At 39.0% G+C, this 22,105-nt stretch overlaps 1 protein-coding gene across 1 annotated transcript in view; it reads left to right on the top strand.

The window, feature by feature from the left end:
- cnih3 (cornichon family AMPA receptor auxiliary protein 3) overlaps positions 1-20,193 on the top strand; it is a 35,844-nt gene extending 15,651 nt beyond the window's left edge. The window contains exons 4-6 of the mRNA XM_083563166.1: positions 12,900-13,012; positions 16,141-16,284; positions 17,758-20,193. Coding sequence (XP_083419292.1) covers positions 12,900-13,012; positions 16,141-16,284; positions 17,758-17,785 — 285 coding nt within the window. The 3' untranslated portion in view covers positions 17,786-20,193. The remainder of the gene's footprint in view (positions 1-12,899; positions 13,013-16,140; positions 16,285-17,757) is intronic.
- Positions 20,194-22,105: the final 1,912 nt, after the last annotated feature.

Here is a 22,105-nt window from a genome sequence, read left to right as displayed (position 1 = left end):
AATACAGTTCAATAAAACAGTCCTTTTAATATTATAGTTGACTGATGTAGTTATCATTTATCTCTTCTCTTATTTTATCCTCCTCTAAACAGGATGCTGATTTTAAATCCGATCCACTGAAGACTGCCTTGGGGTTTTTTTGGCTGGTGATTAAAGGCGGCACCAACTGCCAAAGCCGTGGTTCTGTCTTTGGTTTATTTCCTAAATCTCTACTTGGGTGATTGCCCTTATAGCAATTTATAAAGATCAATCTACACAATGCATTCTTAGCAAGTAGGAACTGGGAACAGATGTGCAAAGACCTGAACACTCTAACAGAAATCTCAATGTGTAATTTCGTCATCAGCAATTTAGTTTTTTTGCTGAATTTGTGAGCTTAATAAATGTTTTACATTTTACTTTTGTTACATTTACATTTTTATTATTTTATTTTTTGTTACAAACGTAACATATTTTTATCATGTTTGAATTCAGTTTAAATAGATTTGCATTGGTTGATGAAAATAATTCCGATTGAAATGAAAAGCCTAATTGCATTAGAAATACTACTTTTTAATAGTCAAATTAATGAAAGAAAATACATTTTATACACTTTCTTAATCACTACTGACAGTGTTGATGTCTGGAGTTTTGGATGCGTACCGTAATTTCCGGAAATATAAGCACCCATTAAATTTGACAAAGATTTTTATTTTGAACATAAATAAGCCGCACCTGTCTATAAGCCGCTGTTTACATTGAAACTAATGAACTTTACACAGGCTTTAATGAAAGACAGTGTCTGTTACACGGTGTAACGGGTGAAATATGTTGTGGCTCCTTTAAAAGCAGAGCAGCATTTTGGGAATAGCCTGCCGCCGCATTTTTCCAGTATTACTGCATGTTAGGGCTGGGCGATAAATCGATTTTATCGATTAACTCAAATGTGTTGTTTACATCGATCTCGGGTTTCTCTTTAATGTCTGCCGACGCTCCCCTCTGGGCTTCCATAGTTTCACGCGAACTAACCCCTTTCCCCGCGTGTTTGCCATAGAGATACACAAACAACATGGCAGCGAGCAAGCAAAGGTAGCAGTACCACCAATTTACTGCAGCACCTCAAACAGAGGCATGCTGTCGAGTGGGAGAGATGTAGGGCCCTACGAAATGAACAAGACAGCAGCAGCACAAGACTGCGGTTAAGCAGCCGCATCTTGAAAATACACGATTAAGCAGCCGCACTTTGTTTAGTGTTGCGCGTCTAATCGTACACTTACGGTATGGGTGGTGGGAGCGGTCAAAATACATGTAAAGACGCTTCAGAACGGCGTTTCCGTTAAGAAACAGAAAAATCTGAGCATTTAAATCACCATATTCAAACACTCATAAAATTTTTTTTGGAGGTTTGCTCAATCTTTCAAATATTTCTTATTTAGAATCTCCCTGTCTATTATATTCTTATTTATATAAAAAATCATTTTACTGTGGAGTTTTTAAGAAAAGTAAAGGCAAAATCACTCCAAGCATCACTGCATTTTTAACCATGTTCCACATTCAAACACTCATAAAACATTTTTCTTTATAGGTTTGCTCAATCTTTCAAATACTTCTTATTTACAGTGTCCCTGTCTATTACTCTGTTAATTTTCAAGTCCTTTTACTGTGGAGTTTTGGAGAAAAGTAAAGGCAAAATCACTCAAAACCTCAGGTGCATTTTAAATCATGTTCCACATTTAAACACTCATAAAACATTTTTCTTTGTAGGTTTGCTCATTTTATGTTATGTTACGTTCTATTTTTACAATTTTCAATGGCAGGGCCTGCCATCTTGTATTTTTGTCTTGTTGTTTCTGATTGCACTTTAACCCAAAGTGGGTTATAATCCCAGAAGAGTAAATAAACTTTATTTAATAAAGTTAAAACCTTTTTTGAACATTTACTTTGTCATATGCAGATTGATGAGCAGGGGGAAAAAAATCGATTTAAATCGCAAAATCGGATTTTTTGTAAAAAAATCTTGGATTTTTTTTAGGCCATATCGCCCAGCCCTACTGCATGTGTGCAAGACTGAGGAATATGTCCTTATTATTTTCTGATGCACGGCATCGGTGGAAGATTTTCCACCGATGCCGTGCAGTTTAGAACAGTGGTGAAGTGCGTTTTCAGCGTGACGAATGATTCGCATTTCCTGTTGACAGTCCGAGTGAGCGGCAGGTCAAACGTCAGAGGAACCTCATCCATATTTATGATGTGGTGTGGCCTGATTCAGTGGGAGCGCATCTGATTTAATATAAAGAGTCTCATTGGTTCACCTAAACCCGTCCGCAATTTCATTGGTCTATTGTTTTGGTGCTCAGTTTTTTGGCTTGTGTTTGTGAAAGTTTGTGAAACCGGGAAAAACCCAGAAAAAATATATAAAAAAAAAAAAATAAATTAGCTGCTTCATTTGTTTAAACCGCGGGGTTTGAAGCGTGGGAAAAAAATCTCAAAATATGAAAAAATAAGGACAAGTATATAATGTTGCATTTCCTTACCAAAAATAACCTGAAGTGGATGCTTTCATTCAGAGTTGATCCTACTGAAAGCATCACAACGTTTGACCCACTTTCCTTCAAAATTGGACACTTGTTTTCAAGATTTCTTGCAGCCAACCTTGTTTGAGCTAAAGAATAACCCAACCTTTTACCTTGAAAAGGCATTTTGCTTTAAAAATAGCAGCATTGTGGCTCAGAGGAAATATGTTCAGTGTTCAGATAGGTAGCACCAGACCCATTAACCTGTCACACAGCTGAGAGACAACACACTAGGCAGAATCATTTCATGCTTCCATTGCTATTAGCTTCTCCCACCTTTACACCTCTCTTATTCTGTTTCTGCATAGCAATGAGATCTTGGGGCTCCACCTGATGGGGTGTGTGTATACACAAGCCGGAATGTACCACGACTGGCCACTTTATTGCGATCACCTGCGTATTCATGCCGTTATCCTTTCAGCAAACCATGTAGCACAAACCATCTACCGTAATTTCCGGACTATTAAGCGCACCCATATATAAGCCTGAATTTGACAAAGATTTTTATTTTGAACATACAGTGAGGAAAATAAGTGTTTGAACACCCTGCTATTTTGCAAGTTCTCCCTCTTAGAAATAATGGAGGGGTCTGAAATTGTCATTGTAGGTGCATGTCCACTGTGAGAGACATAATCTAAAAAAAAAAATCCAGAAATCACAATGTATGATTTTTTAACTATTTATTTGTATGATACAGCTGCAAATTAGTATTTGAACACCTAAAAAAGTCAATGTTAATATTTGGTACAATAGCCTTTGTTTGCAATTAAAAAGGTCAAACGTTTCCTGTAGTTTTTCACCAAGTTTGCACACACTGCAGGAGGGATTTTGGCCCACTCCTCCACACAGATCTTCTCTAGATCAGTCAGGTTTCTGGCCTGTCGCTGAGAAACACGGAGTTTGAGCTCCCTCCAAAGATTCTCTATTGGGTTTAGGTCTGGAGACTGGCTATGCCATGCCAGAACCTTGATATGCTTTTTACAGAGCCACTCCTTGGTTATCCTGGCTGTGTGCTTCGGGTCATTGTCATGTTGGAAGACCCAGCCTCGACCCATCTTCAATGCTCTAACTGAGGGAAGGAGGTTGTTTCCCCAAAATCTCGCAATACATGGCCCCAGTCATCCTCTCCTTAATACAGTGCAGTCGCCCTGTCCCATGTGCAGAAAAACACCCCCAAAGCATGATGCTACCACCCCCATGCTTCACAGTAGGAATGGTGTTCTTGGGATGGTACTCATCATTCTTCTTCCTCCAAACATGTTTAGTGGAATTATGACCCAAAAGTTCTATTTTATCTATATATCGAAATGGTCATTGGCAAACTTAAGACGTGCCTGGACATGTGCTGGTTTAAGCAGGGGAACCTTCCGTGCCATGCATGATTTCAAACCATGACGTCTTAGTGTATTACCAACAGTAACCTTGGAAACGGTGGTCCCAGCTCTTTTCAGGTCATTGACCAGCTCCTCCCGTGTAGTTCTGGGCTGATTTCTCACCTTCCTTAGGATCATTGAGACCCCACGAGGTGAGATCTTGCACGGAGCCCCAGTCCGAGGGAGATTGACAGTCATGTTTAGCTTCTTCCATTTTCTAATGATTGCTCCAACAGTGGACCTTTTTTCACCAAGCTGCTTGGCAATTTCCCCGTAGCCCTTTCCAGCCTTGTGGAGGTGTACAATTTTGTCTCTAGTGTCTTTGGACAGCTCTTTGGTCTTGGCCATGTTAGTAGTTGGTTTCTTACTAATTGTATGGGGGTGGACAGGTGTCTTTATGCAGCTAATGACCTCAAACAGGTGCATCTAATTTAGGATAATAAATGTAGTGAAGGTGGACATTTTTAAGGCAGACTAACAGGTCTTTGAGGGTCATTCTGGATTCTGGATTTTATTTTTAGATTATGTCTCTCACAGTGGACATGCACCTATGATGACAATTTCAGACCCCTTCATGATTTCTAAGTGGGAGAACTTGCAAAATAGCAGGGTGTTCAAATACTTATTTTCCTCACTGTAAATAAGCCGCACCTGTCTATAAGCCGCAGGTGTCTACACTGAAACTAATTACCTTTACACAGGCTTTAACATAAGACAGTGTCTGTAACACGGTGTAACGGGTGATTGTTGTGGCTCCTTTCAGAGCAGAGCGGCATTTTGGGAATAGCCTGCCGCCGCATTTTTTCCGGTATTACTGCATGTGTGCAAGACAGAGGAATATGTCCTTATTATTTTCTGATGCTCATTTCTAAGTTTCTTTGACTAACCCGTAACGCTGTTGCCAAGAAAAATAAAAAAGAACGAGTTTTGAAAACCTGTCTGTGCTTATATGATTTCTGTTGCAACTGGAGTTAGTGAGCTATCCCATGACCCAGACTCAACGCGTTACAATGGCTGGTATCTAAACAGTAGCCTACCAAGAAAGTCATTGTTCACTGTCATCTTTCTTCCTTTCACAAAAATTTTTTGCCAAAGTTTTTCTTTTGGCATCGTCGTGCGTTTAAAAATTGCCGTGCGGATGCTGTGCAGCTCAGAACACAGGTGAGGTGCGTTTTTTGTTTCCGTTCGGAAATTTAATTGGTCTTATCTTATGTCGCTCAGTTTTTTGGCTTGAAGTTTGTGAAACCAGGAAAAACCCAGGAAAAATCCATAAATAAGCCGCTTCGTTGTTTAAGCCGCGTGGTTCAAAAAGTGGGAAAAAAGTAGCTGCTTATAGTCCGAAAAATACGGTAAATAAATCATACAGGTATAGATCAAATGCTTTGACTATGACTTTGACCATGACTTTGACAGACTTTGTTGGTACCAGATGTGCTGGTTTGAGATTTTCAGAAATTGCTAAATTCCTGGGATTTACATACACCACAATCTTTAGCGGTTGCACCAAATGATGCAAGCAAAAATACCTTGTTGTTGAGAGAGTTCAATCGACAATTCTGTCAAGCTGACAGGATGGCTTTAGTGACTTAAACTCTTTATGCAACTGTGTTGGGCAGAAAAGATGCACAAAGCATGAAGGCTGCCTGATAGTGTCAAATTTACTGTTTATAAAACTTTGTAATAGGTTTAATATTACTGGCCTACAATTAAATTTATTTTTGTATTAGTACGTGTATAATTAATTTTAATACATTTTACTTTATTTTCAAAACTGAAAGAAGCAACAGGAAGTTTCAGTGACTTATTTTTTTTTAAAAATTAAAAAGTCTGAACAATTAAACATCAGAACACATCCTATATTGTAAAAATAAGAGTGGTTTTAGGAGAAAATTCTTCTTCTTCTCGAAGGAATCATCTGTCTCCATACTACCCTGTCTTCTACATCTGCCTCTATCAAACCAACTACCTGCATGTACTCCTACTGACTTTCAATTCCCTTCTCTCCATCAAGTACCTCCATCTCTCCAGGCTCTTCTCAACCTGCTCCCTACTCTCACCACAAATCACAATATCATCCACAAACATCATAGTACAGGTTGACTGACCTCGTCCGTCAACCTGTCCATCACCACTGCAAACAGGAAAGGGCTAAGAGCCGCTCCATGATGCAATCCAACCTCGTTCCTAGTGCACACTTTACTGCTGTCACACTCTCCTTATACATGTCCTGCGCCACCCTCACATACTGATGAACGTAAAGCTGGAAGTTGAAGGGGTGATGATAAATGTCATTAGTGCTTATGCTCAACAAGTGGGTTGTGAGATAAAGAGGGAAAAATTCTGGAGTGAGTTAGATTAAGTGGTAGAAGGTGTACCTAGGAATGTAAGATTGGTGATTGGTGCAGATTTCATTGGCCATGTTGGTGAAGGGAACAGAGATGACGAGGAGGTGATGGTAGGTATGGCTTTAAGGAGGGAAATGTGGAAGGGTAGATTTTGGTAGATTTTGCTAAAAGGATGGAAATGGCAGTGGTAACACACACACAAAAAAAAAGGAGGATCATAGGGTGACGTATAAGAGTGGAGGAAGGTGCACACAGGTGGACGTTGTTCTATGTAGGAGATGCAACCTGAAGAAGATTGGAGACTGTAAGGTGTTGGTGGAGAACAGTGTAGCTAGACAGCATCGGACGGTGGTCTGTAGGATGGTTTTGGAGGTAAAGAAGAAGAGGAGGAGAGTGAGGACTGAAAGAAGAATAAAATGGTGGAAACTGAAGTAGGAAGACTGTAGTGTGAGAGATCAGAACGGAGCTCAGTGGTGGTGAAGAGGTGCTGGATGATTGGACAGTTACTGCAGAAGTGATTAGGGAGACAGCTAAGAAGGTACTTGGTGTGACATCTGGAAAGAGAAAGAACGACAAAGAGACGTGGTGATGGAATGAGGAAGTGCAGGAAAGCATAAGGAGAAAGAGGTTGGAAAAACAGGATTGGGATCGAGTGATGAGAAAAGTAGGCAGGAGTACAAGGAGATGCAGCAGCAGAGGAAGAGGGATGTGGCAAAAGCCAAGGAAAAGGCATATGAGGAGCTGTATGAGAAGTTGGACACTAAGGAAGGAAAAAATTATTTATACCGCTGGGAAGGATGTGCTGCAATTCAGAGCAGTAAAGGATGGAGATGGAAATGTGTTGACTAGTAAGGAGAGTGTGTTGAGAAGATGGAGGGAGTATTTTGAGCAGCTGATGAATGAGGAAAATGAGAAAGAGAGAAGGTTGGATGGTGTGGAGAGAATGAAGCAGGAAGTGGATTGCATTAGTAAGGGGGAAGTGAGAGCAGCGATTAAAAGGATGAAGAGTGGAAAGTTGGTATGACCCAATGACATACCAGTAGAAGCATGGAGATGTTTAGGAGAGTTGACAGTGGAGTTTTTAACCAGGTTGTTCAATAAGATTTTGGAAGGTAAGAGGATGCCTGAGGAAAAGAGAAGAAGTGTTTTTTTTTAATTAGGGAGATGTGCAGACCTGCAGTAACTACAGAGGAAATAAAGTTGATCAGTCACACCATGAAGTTATAGGAAAAAGTAGTGGTATCCAGTCTGAGAAAGAGCACCACAGATGCAATATTTGCTTTGAGAATGTTGATGGAGAGGTATAGAGAAGGTCAGAAGAAGTTGAATTGTCTGTTTGTGGATTTAGAGAAAGCGTACGACAGGGTGCCGAGAGAGGAGTTGTGATATTGTATAAGGAAGTCAGGTGTGGCACAGGCACCCTGTTGGCTAACAATACCTGTGGCAGTCATTGGTAACCCGGGCCTCGAATGATCTGCCATGAAATTTAGATTTGTGATCCGCATATTCGATTTGGTGCATGTTTTACGCTGGATGCCCTTCTTAACACAACCCTCCCCATTTATAAGGCTTGGGACTGGCACTAAGAGTGCACTCGCTTGTGCAACCCTAATGGCTGGGTTTCTTTGAGAAGAAAATGTGTGTGCTTTTTTGTTGAGTTTAATTATTGCTTAAAGAGAAAAGACAGTAATTGAAGACTGGAAGGTCTTTTGACACCCATTGTATTGCATACGGACATTTCACCCTGACTAAGACTGCAACTGGATTAGTCACTGGAGCAAAAAAACTGAGCAGATAATTGTAATGCGCATTTTTGTTAGCTACAATAATAAAACATCTTTCATTTAAAATAAAAGAAATGTTTTTCAGATCCACTGGCCTACAGGTCTAATTATTCATAAAAATAGTAAAAAAAACTCTGAAGGATGTTTTAATAGACACATAGCAATTCCTGAGTAAGGAATGTGTAATTAGCAGAAAATGCTCTTAATTGGTGAGCACTGTAGCAGAGGCAGCTAGTGCAGGAGTATAGAAAAAGGAAGAAATGAGAGCTAATTGAGAGAGAGAGATAGAGAGAGAGAGAGAGAGAGAGAGAGAGAGAGAGAGAGAGAGAGAGAGAGAGAGAGAGAGCGAGAGCGAGGAAAATAAAGAGGGTGAGTAGCAGTAGGTGAGTAGTCACTTATTAGATAAATGAGGCATGAAGTGCCACTCATTCACATCCCTGTAATTCCAGATAGTGGGAGGAAAGTGCACTTGAAAGCCCTTCATGGTTCTCAATTTTGAAGAGGTAGAGAGTTTTGGATTATGATGATGATGACGAGTCAGTTAACGATTGATATTTAGATACAGGTTTTCAGTGCTTAGATATAGATTTGGCTTAAAGTTTTTGCAGAGGAAAATTTATCCATTTCTAAATCCAGCCCATCAGTGGAGAGGACTACCCACATAGCAATTTTGCTCTGGCCCAGCTTCAGCCCACAAAACCAGCTTGAATTAAGGTACTAGTGTGGACCAGGTCTGGATTCCAAACAAGGGCCACACATGGGCCATAACTGGTTAACCAAGTTAAATACCCATAACTGGTCCTGAATTGGGCCAGGTCAAAATATGACATTGGAACCAAAATACAACCATAAGTAAACCATATCAACAGCAGAAAGCCCAACACTTAGCCACACCTGAGCATAATCCAGAGGTTAACTAAACCTGGCAGCGAAAATATGGGCCATAAAAGGGCCAAGACAGAGCCATAGCTCACCCACCTGTATGACCATAGCTGGCCCTATTGTGGTAGTATACACTGGACCAGATAGGTTCCACATGTCAGCCTTAACAAAACCATAACCAGGCCACTTGATACACACCCCTCCCAAATAAATAGTCACAACAACGACAGTATTCTGAACAAATATTTTATTATATTTAACATCAAAACATTGAAACCTGACATATACACTTGTACAAACAACTCTATAAAATACCACCCCGTCAGTTCTGCAATTAAAATAAAAGCAAAACTAAAACTAGTAGAAGTTCTCCACTATGTTTTTGTTCATGAAGTTAAATGTAACGCTTGATCATCACTTTCTGGTCAGGAACAAGAGTTACTGTACCTTTAATACTTAAATATCCATGTTTCTGGTCATTAACAAGTTTCACACTATGTATAACACTTGAACGTCCATGTTTCTGGTCAGGAACAATATTTATTTGAGATATGACGCTTAAATGTCCATGTTTCTGCTCCTTCTGGAACTGCTCCTATCATTGTACTTCCAAACCTTCTCCATACTGTGTCTTTACTGAAGCCTTTTGTTCATCCTCCTAAAAAAATACAGATTATTAAAAACTTTTAATAGACTATAATGAAAATGAAATACCAGAAAAAGAGAAGAAAAGAGAAGCACTCGTTTAAGTGCATGCTGGTTTAATTTTTTTTTTTTTTGCCGTCATCCGTTTTTTCAGACACGTACATACGTATTTGCATCAAAGGACACCGATAGCACTTGAATGCATCGATTGATCATTAAGAAGAATATAATATTTGTTTATTGATATATATGTACGTTCTCACTTACCAACTCTGCTGACTTTCCCGGGTTCAGTGCGAGCGGCTGTTTCCGAGCAACACCGCGTCCGCCCACTTTTTCAACAGACACTTCCTGGAGTATTTTCATTCACTTTTCCTCGTTGTAGATTTGTTGCTTAAAGCGTTATAAGCCTTGAATCATAACAACCAGCTACAACTTGAATTACCACATGTAAAATATTCGATCTGAAATACAAATATTTGAAAACTTGTCATAAAGGCAATACGAGACTGTGTGTGTGTGTCACGGCAATCTGGGTAAATAAAACTACAATCCCATTAAGCATTGCAAATTATAATTGCGCTTTATGGCCAACTTTGCTCTGATAGGCTAATTTCGCATTTCCAGTTTTTTTTAATCATGTTTGGTGCACGCTGGGTAAAAGTTATTCCGGTAAAAAAATAAATAAATAAATAAAAAATCAACCTATTTTTTATTTTAATAAAGTCTACACATACCCCAACCCTTCACAGTATTTTTTTTTTCCAGAAATATAAATCTTTATTGTTGCCTGGATTAACTTGAAGGCATTATACACAGAAAGATGGAAATATCTTTGTATCTTGTATTTGAAATGAATTTTAAATATGGGTTAAGATCGGCCATACGTATGTGGCCCACATATGTATACTTGACATCTGGGCCGAATACTACAAATGACATCTGGCCCATGTCTTGTGAGCCGCCTTAAAATCGGTACCACCTCTGCCAAACCTGGGCCATGTTTGGCCCACATGCTGTATGCCAGTGCTGGATGAATGCCAGCTGTGCCAGATGAATGCCAAGTCTGGGCCAAATTTGTTTGCTGACTGGGTAGTACCTTAAACTTCATTTAGAAGTTGAACTATCTGTAGTCTGAATTCCTTAATTACTCACATTGGGTTAAAATATGTGCATGTATTAAAAATTAAAAGCCTGTTGACATTGAACAATAGAAATGTGTGTTCAAAAGTCTATCAAAGGTACCAGTTCCTATGGCTCTTGTATGTGACTCGTTGAACTCAGTGGCAAGGCATGTAACAGAAAAGGCTCAAAGCATAAATGAGACTAGAATGATTAAAATTATGAATAAAACTCTTTATGTTTGGGTTTTTGTTTAACCACTTGGAATATCATTATAAATAACTGCAACCCCAACACCGTGCTGGGGAATGCAATAGCTGTATTAGAGAAAGCTAGCTTAATTTATATGTTGCATACTCGTTTGGTTGAATCCAGGTTTCTATTAAACAAAACACTTTCAGTCACTGATTAGTACTATTTTCAGTCACAATATGATGGAGTTGTTAAAATGTGTAGTTTCTTCATTTTTCTATAGCTCAGTAAACAAACACAGTCTCATTCTGGTAAACAAGCGGTCAGTTTAGACTGTATGTCAGCTGCCTGACCTCAGCTCTGGATTGTCACCAAATAATTAACCCTATTGAAATACTCTGAACTGTACCACAAGAAATCAGAGCAGCACTTTCGGAGTGGGATAAATACCATTGAACCCTCAAATGCAAGACTTTAATCCTCCACATATTTGTAAAGCCCATATTATCTTTCAAGCACCACCTAGATATTCCTCAGAATATCCTTCTGTAAGCTACATCACAACATATTGAAATTACACACAGTTCTGTAATATACCAGAGCACATTTCAGCATCAGACATTACAAACCTCTGCAATGTAACTAACAAACCTTTATAGTGAGCTTCTACATGAACAACTATCTTAGAAATCCTATCATTCTTGAAGACCCTACCTGCTATGTCTGGCATCCAGGCTTCTAGTATACAGTTAAACAGTTAAGTTAAGTTAAGTTAGAAAGGCCTAGTTAAATTCATATGCCATGTAACAAAGAAGGTATACAGAAAAACGCCTTCAGATCTTCAGATCTCCTTCAGCACTTGTCCCAGCAGGCCCTTTATCAAGAGAGCAAACCTTTTGACCAATTAGAGGCTAAAAGGAAGTGGGAGATCCTGCTCTAGCATAGTAATAAAGAATAACAAAACATTGCATTTAACATACTAAACAAGCTTACTGTTTACAAACTGTTTATCCATCTATGACAAAATTCTTTGTGTGAGTGCAATTTTTTTTTTTTTTTTTTTTTATGGTTTTGGAAGTAAAACCATTTAAAATGCAACAAATAGCCAAATCCTACCCCTATGTGCTTTGCCTTGGCCTGTCAGGTTGATGGAACTTTGCTCAGCAGCTACATTAACACTGGTGCTCTATGAAAGATCTCTTATCACTCAATTTGGGAACCGATAGAAACATAGGAGGCAAAGTAATATTGAGGATCTGCAGGTTTTTATGACTCCAAAACTGTTGCTTTTGAAAGAAAAAAAGCCAATGAAATTTGCAGTTCTAAACAATAAAAAAATCTGATCTTATAGACACTTTTCCAAAAAAATTTAATACAAAACTTATGGAGTCACAATTTTAGGAAGCCTGGTTAAATAATTTCTTTCCATATAGCCTCAGTATGCTTAACATGCTTAAATCTATGCAGAGAGGTCAGACTGTCATCAGCCATAGTTTTCATGCTACAGAATTGTGTAGCATGTGTGATTAGCACTACCGATATCCATGTGTGTGCTTGAATATAAGCCACCCGAGAAAAGTGCAAATCTTCAAAATAAGCATCAATATAAAGGCCTTGTATAAAATACAGGTCTGGTCTGAGCATATGATGTTGCTGAATCCATCAGTTTATTCCACCTTCAGCCTCAACCTGACATGCCAGCACCTCATCGTGAGTCATGAGTAAAACAATGGCATAAACAGAAAATATTCAGCCTGTCTATCTCTATATCTTTTATGAAAAATAAGATGTACGTACAGGGAATGTTCTTTTTTTTTCCATGTTCAGTTACTTTAAGTTTACCCCTTTAAGGTTTTTGCTAGAATCTGAGGTGTTTCACTGTAACTAGACAAGTGTGGGGATAAAGCTGCTATAACTGAAGTATTTGAGAGATTATACTGGTTTACCATAAATAAAAAAATAACACTAATGATAATGCTTACTGTTTGTCTGTCTTTTCAACAGCTGGTGCTTCCAGAATATTCAATCCATGGTCTCTTCTGTATCATGTTTATGTGTGCACAAGAGTGGCTAACTGTGGGCCTCAACATCCCTCTCCTTTTCTACAACACATGGAGGTAAACACCTGAACCGACTTACTTGAATTCAATTATGAAGCCTCTGATGCTTTCACACAACAAATATGATCACAGGTTAGTTTTTACAAAATGAACATTCCAGAACTTTCTAATCAGGCTGTATAACTAGGAAAGGCTGTGTAAATCCATATATTTACAGTCAACAGGGGCTCAGGTGCTATGCACATGAATAAAACACAACTTTAGACATCAGACTACAGCAGTTAATGTTTATATAACAAATGTATATAAAGAAATGATTGCCATGATGGTATCAGCGGCTCCCAAAGTACCCTGCAGTTCTTTACAGTTCTCTACCATAATGAGGATGGTCCCTCTAGAGGTGGCGAGACCTACTGGACCAAAACGATGGTGGAGACCAAGAAGAGAGCTTGCTGAAGCTGGCCATGCTCTGAAGCACTGAGGGTGGCAGGGTTAACGGACCAGGCCCCTGAGGGGGCTGGGACAGGGTGGGCACCGGATAGAGTAATGCAGCTGGATCCCCAGAAAATTGCGTGTCAGGACTTTTTACTTTGAGGCCGAGCCCCGCGCAGGATCCCTCACAGGGGAAGAGCGAGTCTTGACGCTGCGTCTTTGCACCTCCCAGTGGGAGGTGGAGGGTTGCGGTTGGGGCTGTGCCCGCTGAGCGTGGGAGGTACCGTTGGAATGCTGCCACCTGTTTCTTATTCTCCAAAAACCTTTCGACCACCAAACTTTCGGAGTCGCCAAAGAGGCCAGAAGGGGTCCATCAGTATGGCTCTGTCTTTATCAGACATCTCTGATGGAGTGAGCCACAGGTGCCTTTCTGTGGACACCAGGGCAGCCATAGACCGTCCAATGGCTGTAGTGGTCGCTTTAGTGACTCTGAGAGCCAGATCCGCCATACGGCGAAGCTCATTAAAATGGGCACCTCCCACGTCCAACTCATGCAGCAGGTCAGCCTGATATGCCTGCAACACCGCCATGGTGTGCAGGGACACAGCGGCTTGACCTGCCGAGGCATAGGCTTTACCCATGAGCGCTGATGTATTCCTTAAGGGCTTCGAGGGTCTTAGGGGAGGAGACGATTCCGGGAGAGAGATTCGTGGCAAGCGTATCTTCGCCTGCCACCTCATAACCACGGCATCGCCTCATAACCATGTTCTCTCCGCCCCATAATGTGGGCATACACAGTAGAACTAGGGGTGAAGGGGCGGGCCAAAAAAGGTATAACCCATGACCTGGACACCACGATGTGCAGGTGGGGAAAAAGGGTAGACGTCGACATGGAGGTTGTGACAGAAAGCGCTCATCTAATTTACTAGATAAAAGCACTTTCTGCTCATGACCTGGCCAAGGTATATCGAGCTTGTTACAACCCCCGTAAGCTCCTCGGCTTCCATATCGCAGAGAGCACCCCAAATCCCCCATATCAGACCCGCGAGGAGCTAGGGCACCCGCCTCAAAGAGTGCCCAGTGGGAGCGGAGCGAGCCCAAAGACATGTGTGCACAGTGAGCACAGTCGGCTCCCTGGAGAACTGACTTAGCATGCTCCACTTCCAAGCAAGAGACACACAAGCTGTCCCCACAAATCCCCCCCTTAATATAGCAGGGGGCAAGGAAGAGCGCACAGCTTGAAAGTGTGCTTCACATTTTTTGCTTGCTTTAATTATTATTATTTTTTTTTTCTTTTCTTTTCTTTTTTGACAAACAATCTGACAGACACAGAGCGCTTTGTGAACAAACAGAAACTGGCGCTGCCTCACTCCATATGCGTTTTATGCTTCCTGGTTATAATGTCACGGTGACGGCCAGCGTCCAATTTTTGACTGATTACACACATTATTTCAGAGCGTGAACACTCGGGCGCGTTCCCAAAGCGGTTCGACGCAGCTCGAGTTCCTGAAAGGGAACCTCATTTGTCTACTTTATGCCCTGTCTAGGTTTATGGCCTAGCCATTTGTTTGTCTTCCTGTGCCTGTGTTTTTGTGTCAGCCTTCTTGACACTATTCTGAAAGTCAGCCTTGTGATAAGTGGGTGAACTCCTGCATTTTAGTGCTAGTTACTCTGCAAAAAAAGGAAAATTAGGTGAACTAGATTGGCTGGCAAGGAAGGACTGAGGGCAAAGCATCTCTGTGGACAGGATTTTGAGTTTCAGATTTATTTGGTTTGTTGAAAAACAAATTGTGCATATTTAAGTGCTTGTGTAGTCAGGTCGGGTTTTTGTATCTTTATTGTTGCATGTACAAGTGCAGATTATTCAAAACAAAGTAGAAAGAACATAGAAAACAGTGAGCATAAGAACTGTTAATACAAAGCAAGAAGCATGGAACTATGCAGTGGCAGTGGCTTTCTGCTTTTTTGGCACAAGACAGAAACCCCAAACCCCATATACATGGCTTTGCTGATATGCTAAAAAAGGGTATCTTGGAGTGATACCCTTAATGTAGCAGGTAGGAGTCATGACTTGAAACAAGGAACACTGTGCAACAAAAGGAGTCTTAGAAACACCCTCAGCTGATAATGGAGTCAGATTGATGTCTGAAAGGGAACGTGAGGAAAGAAGTCAGCGTGAAGGCCATTCCAAGACCAGCATGTCCTCTGCAGGGTGGCGCCACAACAATTTTAATGACCAACCTCTTCAGTGGGGCAGATCTGGTACACAGTCTTAGCTTTCTCGAGAGCACCTCCCCTTAAAAATTCTCCCAGGGGTGCATTACTTTGAGATATTCCAGTCCCTGCTGGAACAAAAATCTGCTGCATGTATTTGTAGGTCAAGTTTTTTTGTGCAGATTATTTATACAATTATACAATTTGTTCTGATTATTCAATTTTATACAATTATAACATTTTATACAATTATACAAATACAGGTGTGAGACACAAGAATCATGCAAAATCGCAAAATGCACCAGGGTGTTACAACCCCTTATATTTTTTTAATTGCAACACACAGGTGTTAGATTACATTAAATTTGGGCTAACAATGATTCCAGCTGGGTGACACCAGAAGGTTTAGTACAGTTAAAACCCTGACCTGCACATTTACAAGCCTGTGCTGTGAATTGAGAAATCCTGATTTGAAAGAAAAGGGAAAATTATGTGATGTTGCGCACTACCCATTCTATTTTCTTTCCCGTTTTCGGCAGGTACTTTCACAGCCCCACAGACACCAAGGAGCTGCTTTATGACCCTGCGAGCGTCATGAACGATGATACACTCAAGTTCTGTCAAAAGGAGGCTTGGTGCAAGATGTCCTTCTTTGTGCTGTCCTTCTTTTATTATCTCTACTGGTAAGTGTCATTGACTTTATTTACAGTGTTACAGTGCCTTTTGGAAAAGCTTTCCCTTAGATTTTGGGACATGACGATCGTTCACTAGGAAGAGCATTATTGAGATTAGACAATGATGCTAAGGAGCTCCAGGCTCTGTGTAGGACATTTGAGCTTTTCTTTTCTCAACTTCAACCAACAGCAATGTTTCCTAGTCCAGTGAAAATAAATTGTAATGTGGAGAAGAGAAATAATACAGAGACCTTCTATACTATTGTGACCTTTGCAAAATAAGCTGTTTCTCTGGTATTTATAGTTATGGATTTGAGCAAGATAAACATTTTGTTTTATTCTATAAACTACTGACAACATTTCTTCCAAGTTTCAAATGAACATACTGTCATATAAAATGCAAATGCATTTAGTTGCAGAAAATGGCAACAAGAAAAGAAGAAAACAAAGAAAACAAGTTCATATTAATGTTTAACAAAAAAATACTAATGAAGGAATCAATATTTGGTGGAATATTTTTTTTTATTGCAGCTTTTTTGCACTTCACCAGCCTTTCACTTTGCTGTTGGGGTATTTTCTGACACTCCTGTCACAGCTTGGCTTATTTGATGGCTTGTGACTATCCATATCCCTTTCAATCACATTCCAGAGGTTTTCAGTGGCATTCAGGTCTGGACATTGGACTGGCCATCTGGTTTTCCTCCATCCACACTTTGATTGACCTGGGGGTGTAGATTAATGGTTAAAACATTGGACATTGGATCTGAATGTCATTCTGAATATCAATCTGAGTTTAAATTTAAACCACAAAAAGCTGCCCAGGTGTTAAATCTGAGTCGCTTTGGATAAATTGTTATTTATTATTATTTATATGGATCTAGATATGTCTAAAATGTTGAAATGTCTAAATGACCTGAATGTGTGGCAAACAGCAAATCCTGCTGGAAAACCCAATTCTCAGAGATGGTCTCATTGTCAGAGCAGATGGAAACATATTTTCATCCAAGACTATGTTGTAATTGGCTTGATTCATGTGCCCTTCACAAAGGTGAATGTGTCCCAGTCTAGCCTTGATAAAGCACCCCAGATCATCACTCGCCAAATATCACAGTGGGTGCGAGACACTGTGGCTTGTAGCCATCTCCCCTTTTTCAATTAACCATTAAATGAGAAAATGTCTTCTACAGACAAATACTTTTGCGGACCTCAGTCTGGGTCTCCTTTGCTTCTCACTGATGAAGGTTTTTTCTACTTTTAAATGACTTAAAAGTAAAAAGTCCCAAAAAGTCTGTTTCAAACTGTCATTTGCTATTCTTTTTGTAGGTCACTTGATGTCATCCTACAGTTGTTGTGGTTAATAGACACGTGTGCAAATGGATTAGAATTTTTTCCTATATTATTATTAATTCTCCTTTTATTTGTAATTTCATTAATTGTGTTTAAATGCACAATCTGAATTGAATTTCTGTCCGTGTCTTCCAGTTTGATCTACAATTTGGTGACCTCATAACAGATGTTTCGACACAGAGGAAAGCGCTGGGTATTGGAGACTGTTTCTTCTCAAACCTGTAGCATTAAACAAATCACTGGATCAATTTTAACACACATTTGTTTGGCACCTGAAGACTGAAGGCTATGGCTGTAGCTATGAAGCCATCAACTCAGTAAGCCTTTGGGCTGTGACGTATGAGGCACTTGCCATTTGATAATTTATCACACATGTACTTAACATTCCCCAGACTGATTCCCATAGATCACATATCCTTAATCTCCAATTTAAATTTAGTTGTTATGCAAGCCAAAACAAATAGTGATTTTTTTTTGTACAATGTGTATATCACAGAATAGGTGTAATGATCTGCTGTTTTATGTAATTCTGTATTCTGTTAAAAATTATCAGTGTGAAAAATGTGTAAAAGGATTGATATTTACATATATTGGGAATACATAATACTTTATTACTGCTACATTATTATTATTTATATACTACTAAGAGTAGAGAATTACACCTACTACAGTCTTCCAGTATTTCTTCCATGAGAGTGATAACCAAGGTTTTTTCTTAGTGAAAGAAAATGTTTAAAACATAATGTAAAGGCAAAGAAATAGTGCTGATGGCTGCCTCTGTCCACAAAGAACACGTCCAAATGTTGAAACATTTTTAGAAAAGTGTTGAGAGGTGTCAAGACTCCATTATAGTCCAAATAACCAGGTCCAAGGACTGAGAGCAAAAGAAAAGAACAGATATTAAAAGTGCCAGGGGGAACATTTATTTTTAATGAGTTAATGCTGCAAAGTCACTTACAATAAGTGAGTTTTAGATCACTAGTGTCTGATGTCATGGTCCCACTTTAAATGAGACTTGATACGATAGCCTAAATATCCCTTTTTCCAGGGTTAGACGAAATGCAGAGAATTAAATAACATTTATATTTTTCAAAAATAGTATTAAAATGCCTAAAAATGTCCTAAAACGAAGGTTTGTGGACACCTGAGCATAAGATTTTAGTGTAGGTATGTGCTTTTTTGAACATCTGATTTCACAGTAGCCTCCACTCTTCTGGGAAGCTGTTCCACTAGACTATGGAGTTTGCTTAAGATTTGTGTTAGATTCATTTAGCCACAAGGGTGTTAGCAAAGTCAGAACCACATACTCCAGTAATAATGAACAAATGAACATCTATCTATCTATCTATCTATCTATCTATCTATCTATCTATCTGTCTGTCTGTCTGTCTGTCTGTCTGTCTGTCTGTCTGTCTGTCTGTCTGTCTGTCTGTCTGTCTGTCTGTCTGTCTGTCTGTCTGTCTGTCTGTCTCTCTCTCTCTATGAGACACACAGCTGACCCTGTTCTGACCTCAATAAAACACACTGGAAGTCGATACACACTGACACAGGGTGTGTGTATTTAAAAACAAATCAATTAGCAAATAGGCCACAAGACTCCTGTAGACACTGTGGATGGGTTTCTGAAATAGCTGCAACACACTCATACAAACACACACACAATGGTATGCAGGTAAACTATTTTATTTTATATGATGCTTCTGCGAACTGATATATATGATTTGCTCTAATTAGACTGCATGCAGGGTACAATCTGTTTTTTAAGGACATGAGCTTGAAATGCCTATTCTAAACAACTGTAGTACCTTTTTGAAGAAACACAAATGGCTTAAAAGGGTGGGTGTCCCAATACATTTGGCCATATTGTGAAGCTACATAAGCTACATCAATGGTTAACTGGTATCATATTGATTCTATGTTGATTATTTTATTTAATCTTTTTTTCTAATAGAAAGATCCATGCAACAATTAATTTCTATTTCCAAAAGTCGGGTGAAATATTAATGTCTGGAACAGCTTCATTTCCTTGCAGTTGAAAAACATTGTCAGATACATTTTGCCCCTAACAACAATGCATAGAAATAATCATGCCACAATTTAGATATGACAATTACAGTGAATTTTGTTTATTCTAAAAAATATCCAGTCACTGTTCTATTATTACATTAAATACTAAGATGGCTAGATAACAAGTTTTTATTTTGGTTGTTTGAAATTTGCCTGTTTATCTATCTATACCTTTTTTTTAAAACATCACCACACTATTTGTTTCTGCTCCTTTAAAAAGGCCCAGAAGTGTAGGATTCTTCTTGTAACTTTTTGAGTGATAGAAACACAACAAAAATATTTCCTTTACCACTTAACTAATATATTTTTTATGAAAAGTATATTGTTTCTGATGTTGGTTGATATGTGTGCAATGACAATTTAGTTTCTTTTGGTAGTTTGTGATCCAGCTGTCATTGCCTTGTGGAGTTAGACATCATGTATAATGACCAGCCATTTTATATCTTTGTATATGTTTGTGTCTGTATGATATTGGGTGGTATATTTGTATATTCAATAAAAAGATATACTATTTTAAAATCAAGAAATGGAACACACACACACACACACACACACACACACACACACACACACACACACACACACACACACACACACACATATATATACACCAGGCGTGTCCTGAGAGTCACATAGAACATTAACTTGGCAGAGGCAGAGCTGCGTTTTCCTGGAGACAGAACAGGAAAAAATCTTTTTTTTTTTTTTTGCTTTAGTCAAGTCAAGTCAAGAATCAAGAAGCTTTTATTGTCATTTTAACCATATATAGCTGACGCAGTACACAGTGAAATAAAACAACGTTCCTCCAGTACCCTGATGCTACATAAAACAACATAAGACAACAATCGCAGAAACAGAAAACACAGGGATAAGGACTAGTAAGTGTCCTCGCCACATAAAGTGTATGTGGTGTAGTGCAACCTGGTGCAAACAGTGCAAAGACAACATGCGTGTGAAACGGCCATGCGTTTAAATTCAGAAGGCACTTAAGTAAATTGATGATTTGCTGTCAAAAACAAAGAAATAAAAGTGAAATATTGAATTGCATAGCATCATATTTTTTTCCATTTCATTGTACTGCACACTGTGTCAATATCAATTCACATTGTGTTAAATTTAATCGAAATCTAATCGCACTGCATAGTAATAGGGGTGAATCGTACCTGATCACTTTAGTATCTTCATATGTACCTTTAAGGTACCATATCATGGCTATGCATCCAAATGCGAATCACATCAGCCTCAGTTATGGAGATGCAAAGTGTTATAGTATATATACTGTAAGTATATATACGTAAATATATAGTATACTGTAACATCTAAGTTTTTTTTGTTTTCTAGTCTACAGGGTTTTTCAGTGTTTCTTGTGTTCTGACAATATAATTTAAAAACAGTATTATCCCACCTTTATATCAATTAATGTCTCAGACTGTCATATTTGTCTATGTTCTACTCATTCTCCTAAGCTTGCCCAAGTTTAGACCAGAGAGTAATTCAAGTTCATTAAAGATGTCCTTGGACTAAGAATCACATAAGTTTTACACAAATTCCCTGATCAGTGTTAGCACCAGGCTGTCTAAGGTGGAGAACCCAGATGTGCTTTCCAGGTCTGTATACCTTTAGTATTACTGTAGATGGTGTTTGTGTCAGTGAAAATCAAGAATGCGTATGTTGCAGGCCTCTTGATGTCTAATTGAATGGTACATAATACAGTAGTACAGTGCAGACCTAGGTTTTATTTTAATAGCAGCTGATGCAAAACAGCTCAGGAGGTAAAGACAAAACTGAGACAGCATAAAAAAGGACAATATGTCATGAAATAAACAAAGTCAAAACCAGTAAATACATCAGGATTAATCTAGAGAATAAGACAAGCGAATACCAAGGCTGAATAACATCAGTGACTATTCAAAAGATATTTAAAAGTTAGTAGTTAGAAACTCACATTTCATTGCATTTTATATTTTAGCTTTTTATATGTCCTTTATCTTTGTCCTAGATCCTCATGGACCCTGACTGTAAGCAAACATCTCCAAGCATTATATACTTTGACAAGTGTGTCTGTCTTGCCTGCAGTGGCAGATGGGCAACCTGTCAGACTGGTCAGTGCCTCGAATGCCCACACATGTCAGCACACATTACCCTAAAGGCAATCTGTACAATAATTTTACCTGCTTATTAGTTCACTTCTGCTTTTTGTTAAAGCCTACTGGCTTGTGAGTAAAATAAATCAAGAATGAAGAATAAAGATTATTTTGAGTTTTTCTCAGTTGCTATAGAGCCTTTCTCAGATCAGAAATGAATTTCTTAAAACTACTTGTTCAACCTCCACATAATTTAGTCATTTGTGCTCATCATAAGAACATTTCTTGTTGCTTTGATCAAATTGCGACATTTTGTACATCATTTAATCGAT

Source organism: Silurus aristotelis (assembly GCF_946808225.1).
Source record: "Silurus aristotelis genome assembly, chromosome: 15".
In the NCBI taxonomy this organism is placed as follows: Eukaryota; Metazoa; Chordata; class Actinopteri; order Siluriformes; family Siluridae; genus Silurus; species Silurus aristotelis.
This window is presented reverse-complemented; position numbering and strand designations above follow the sequence as displayed.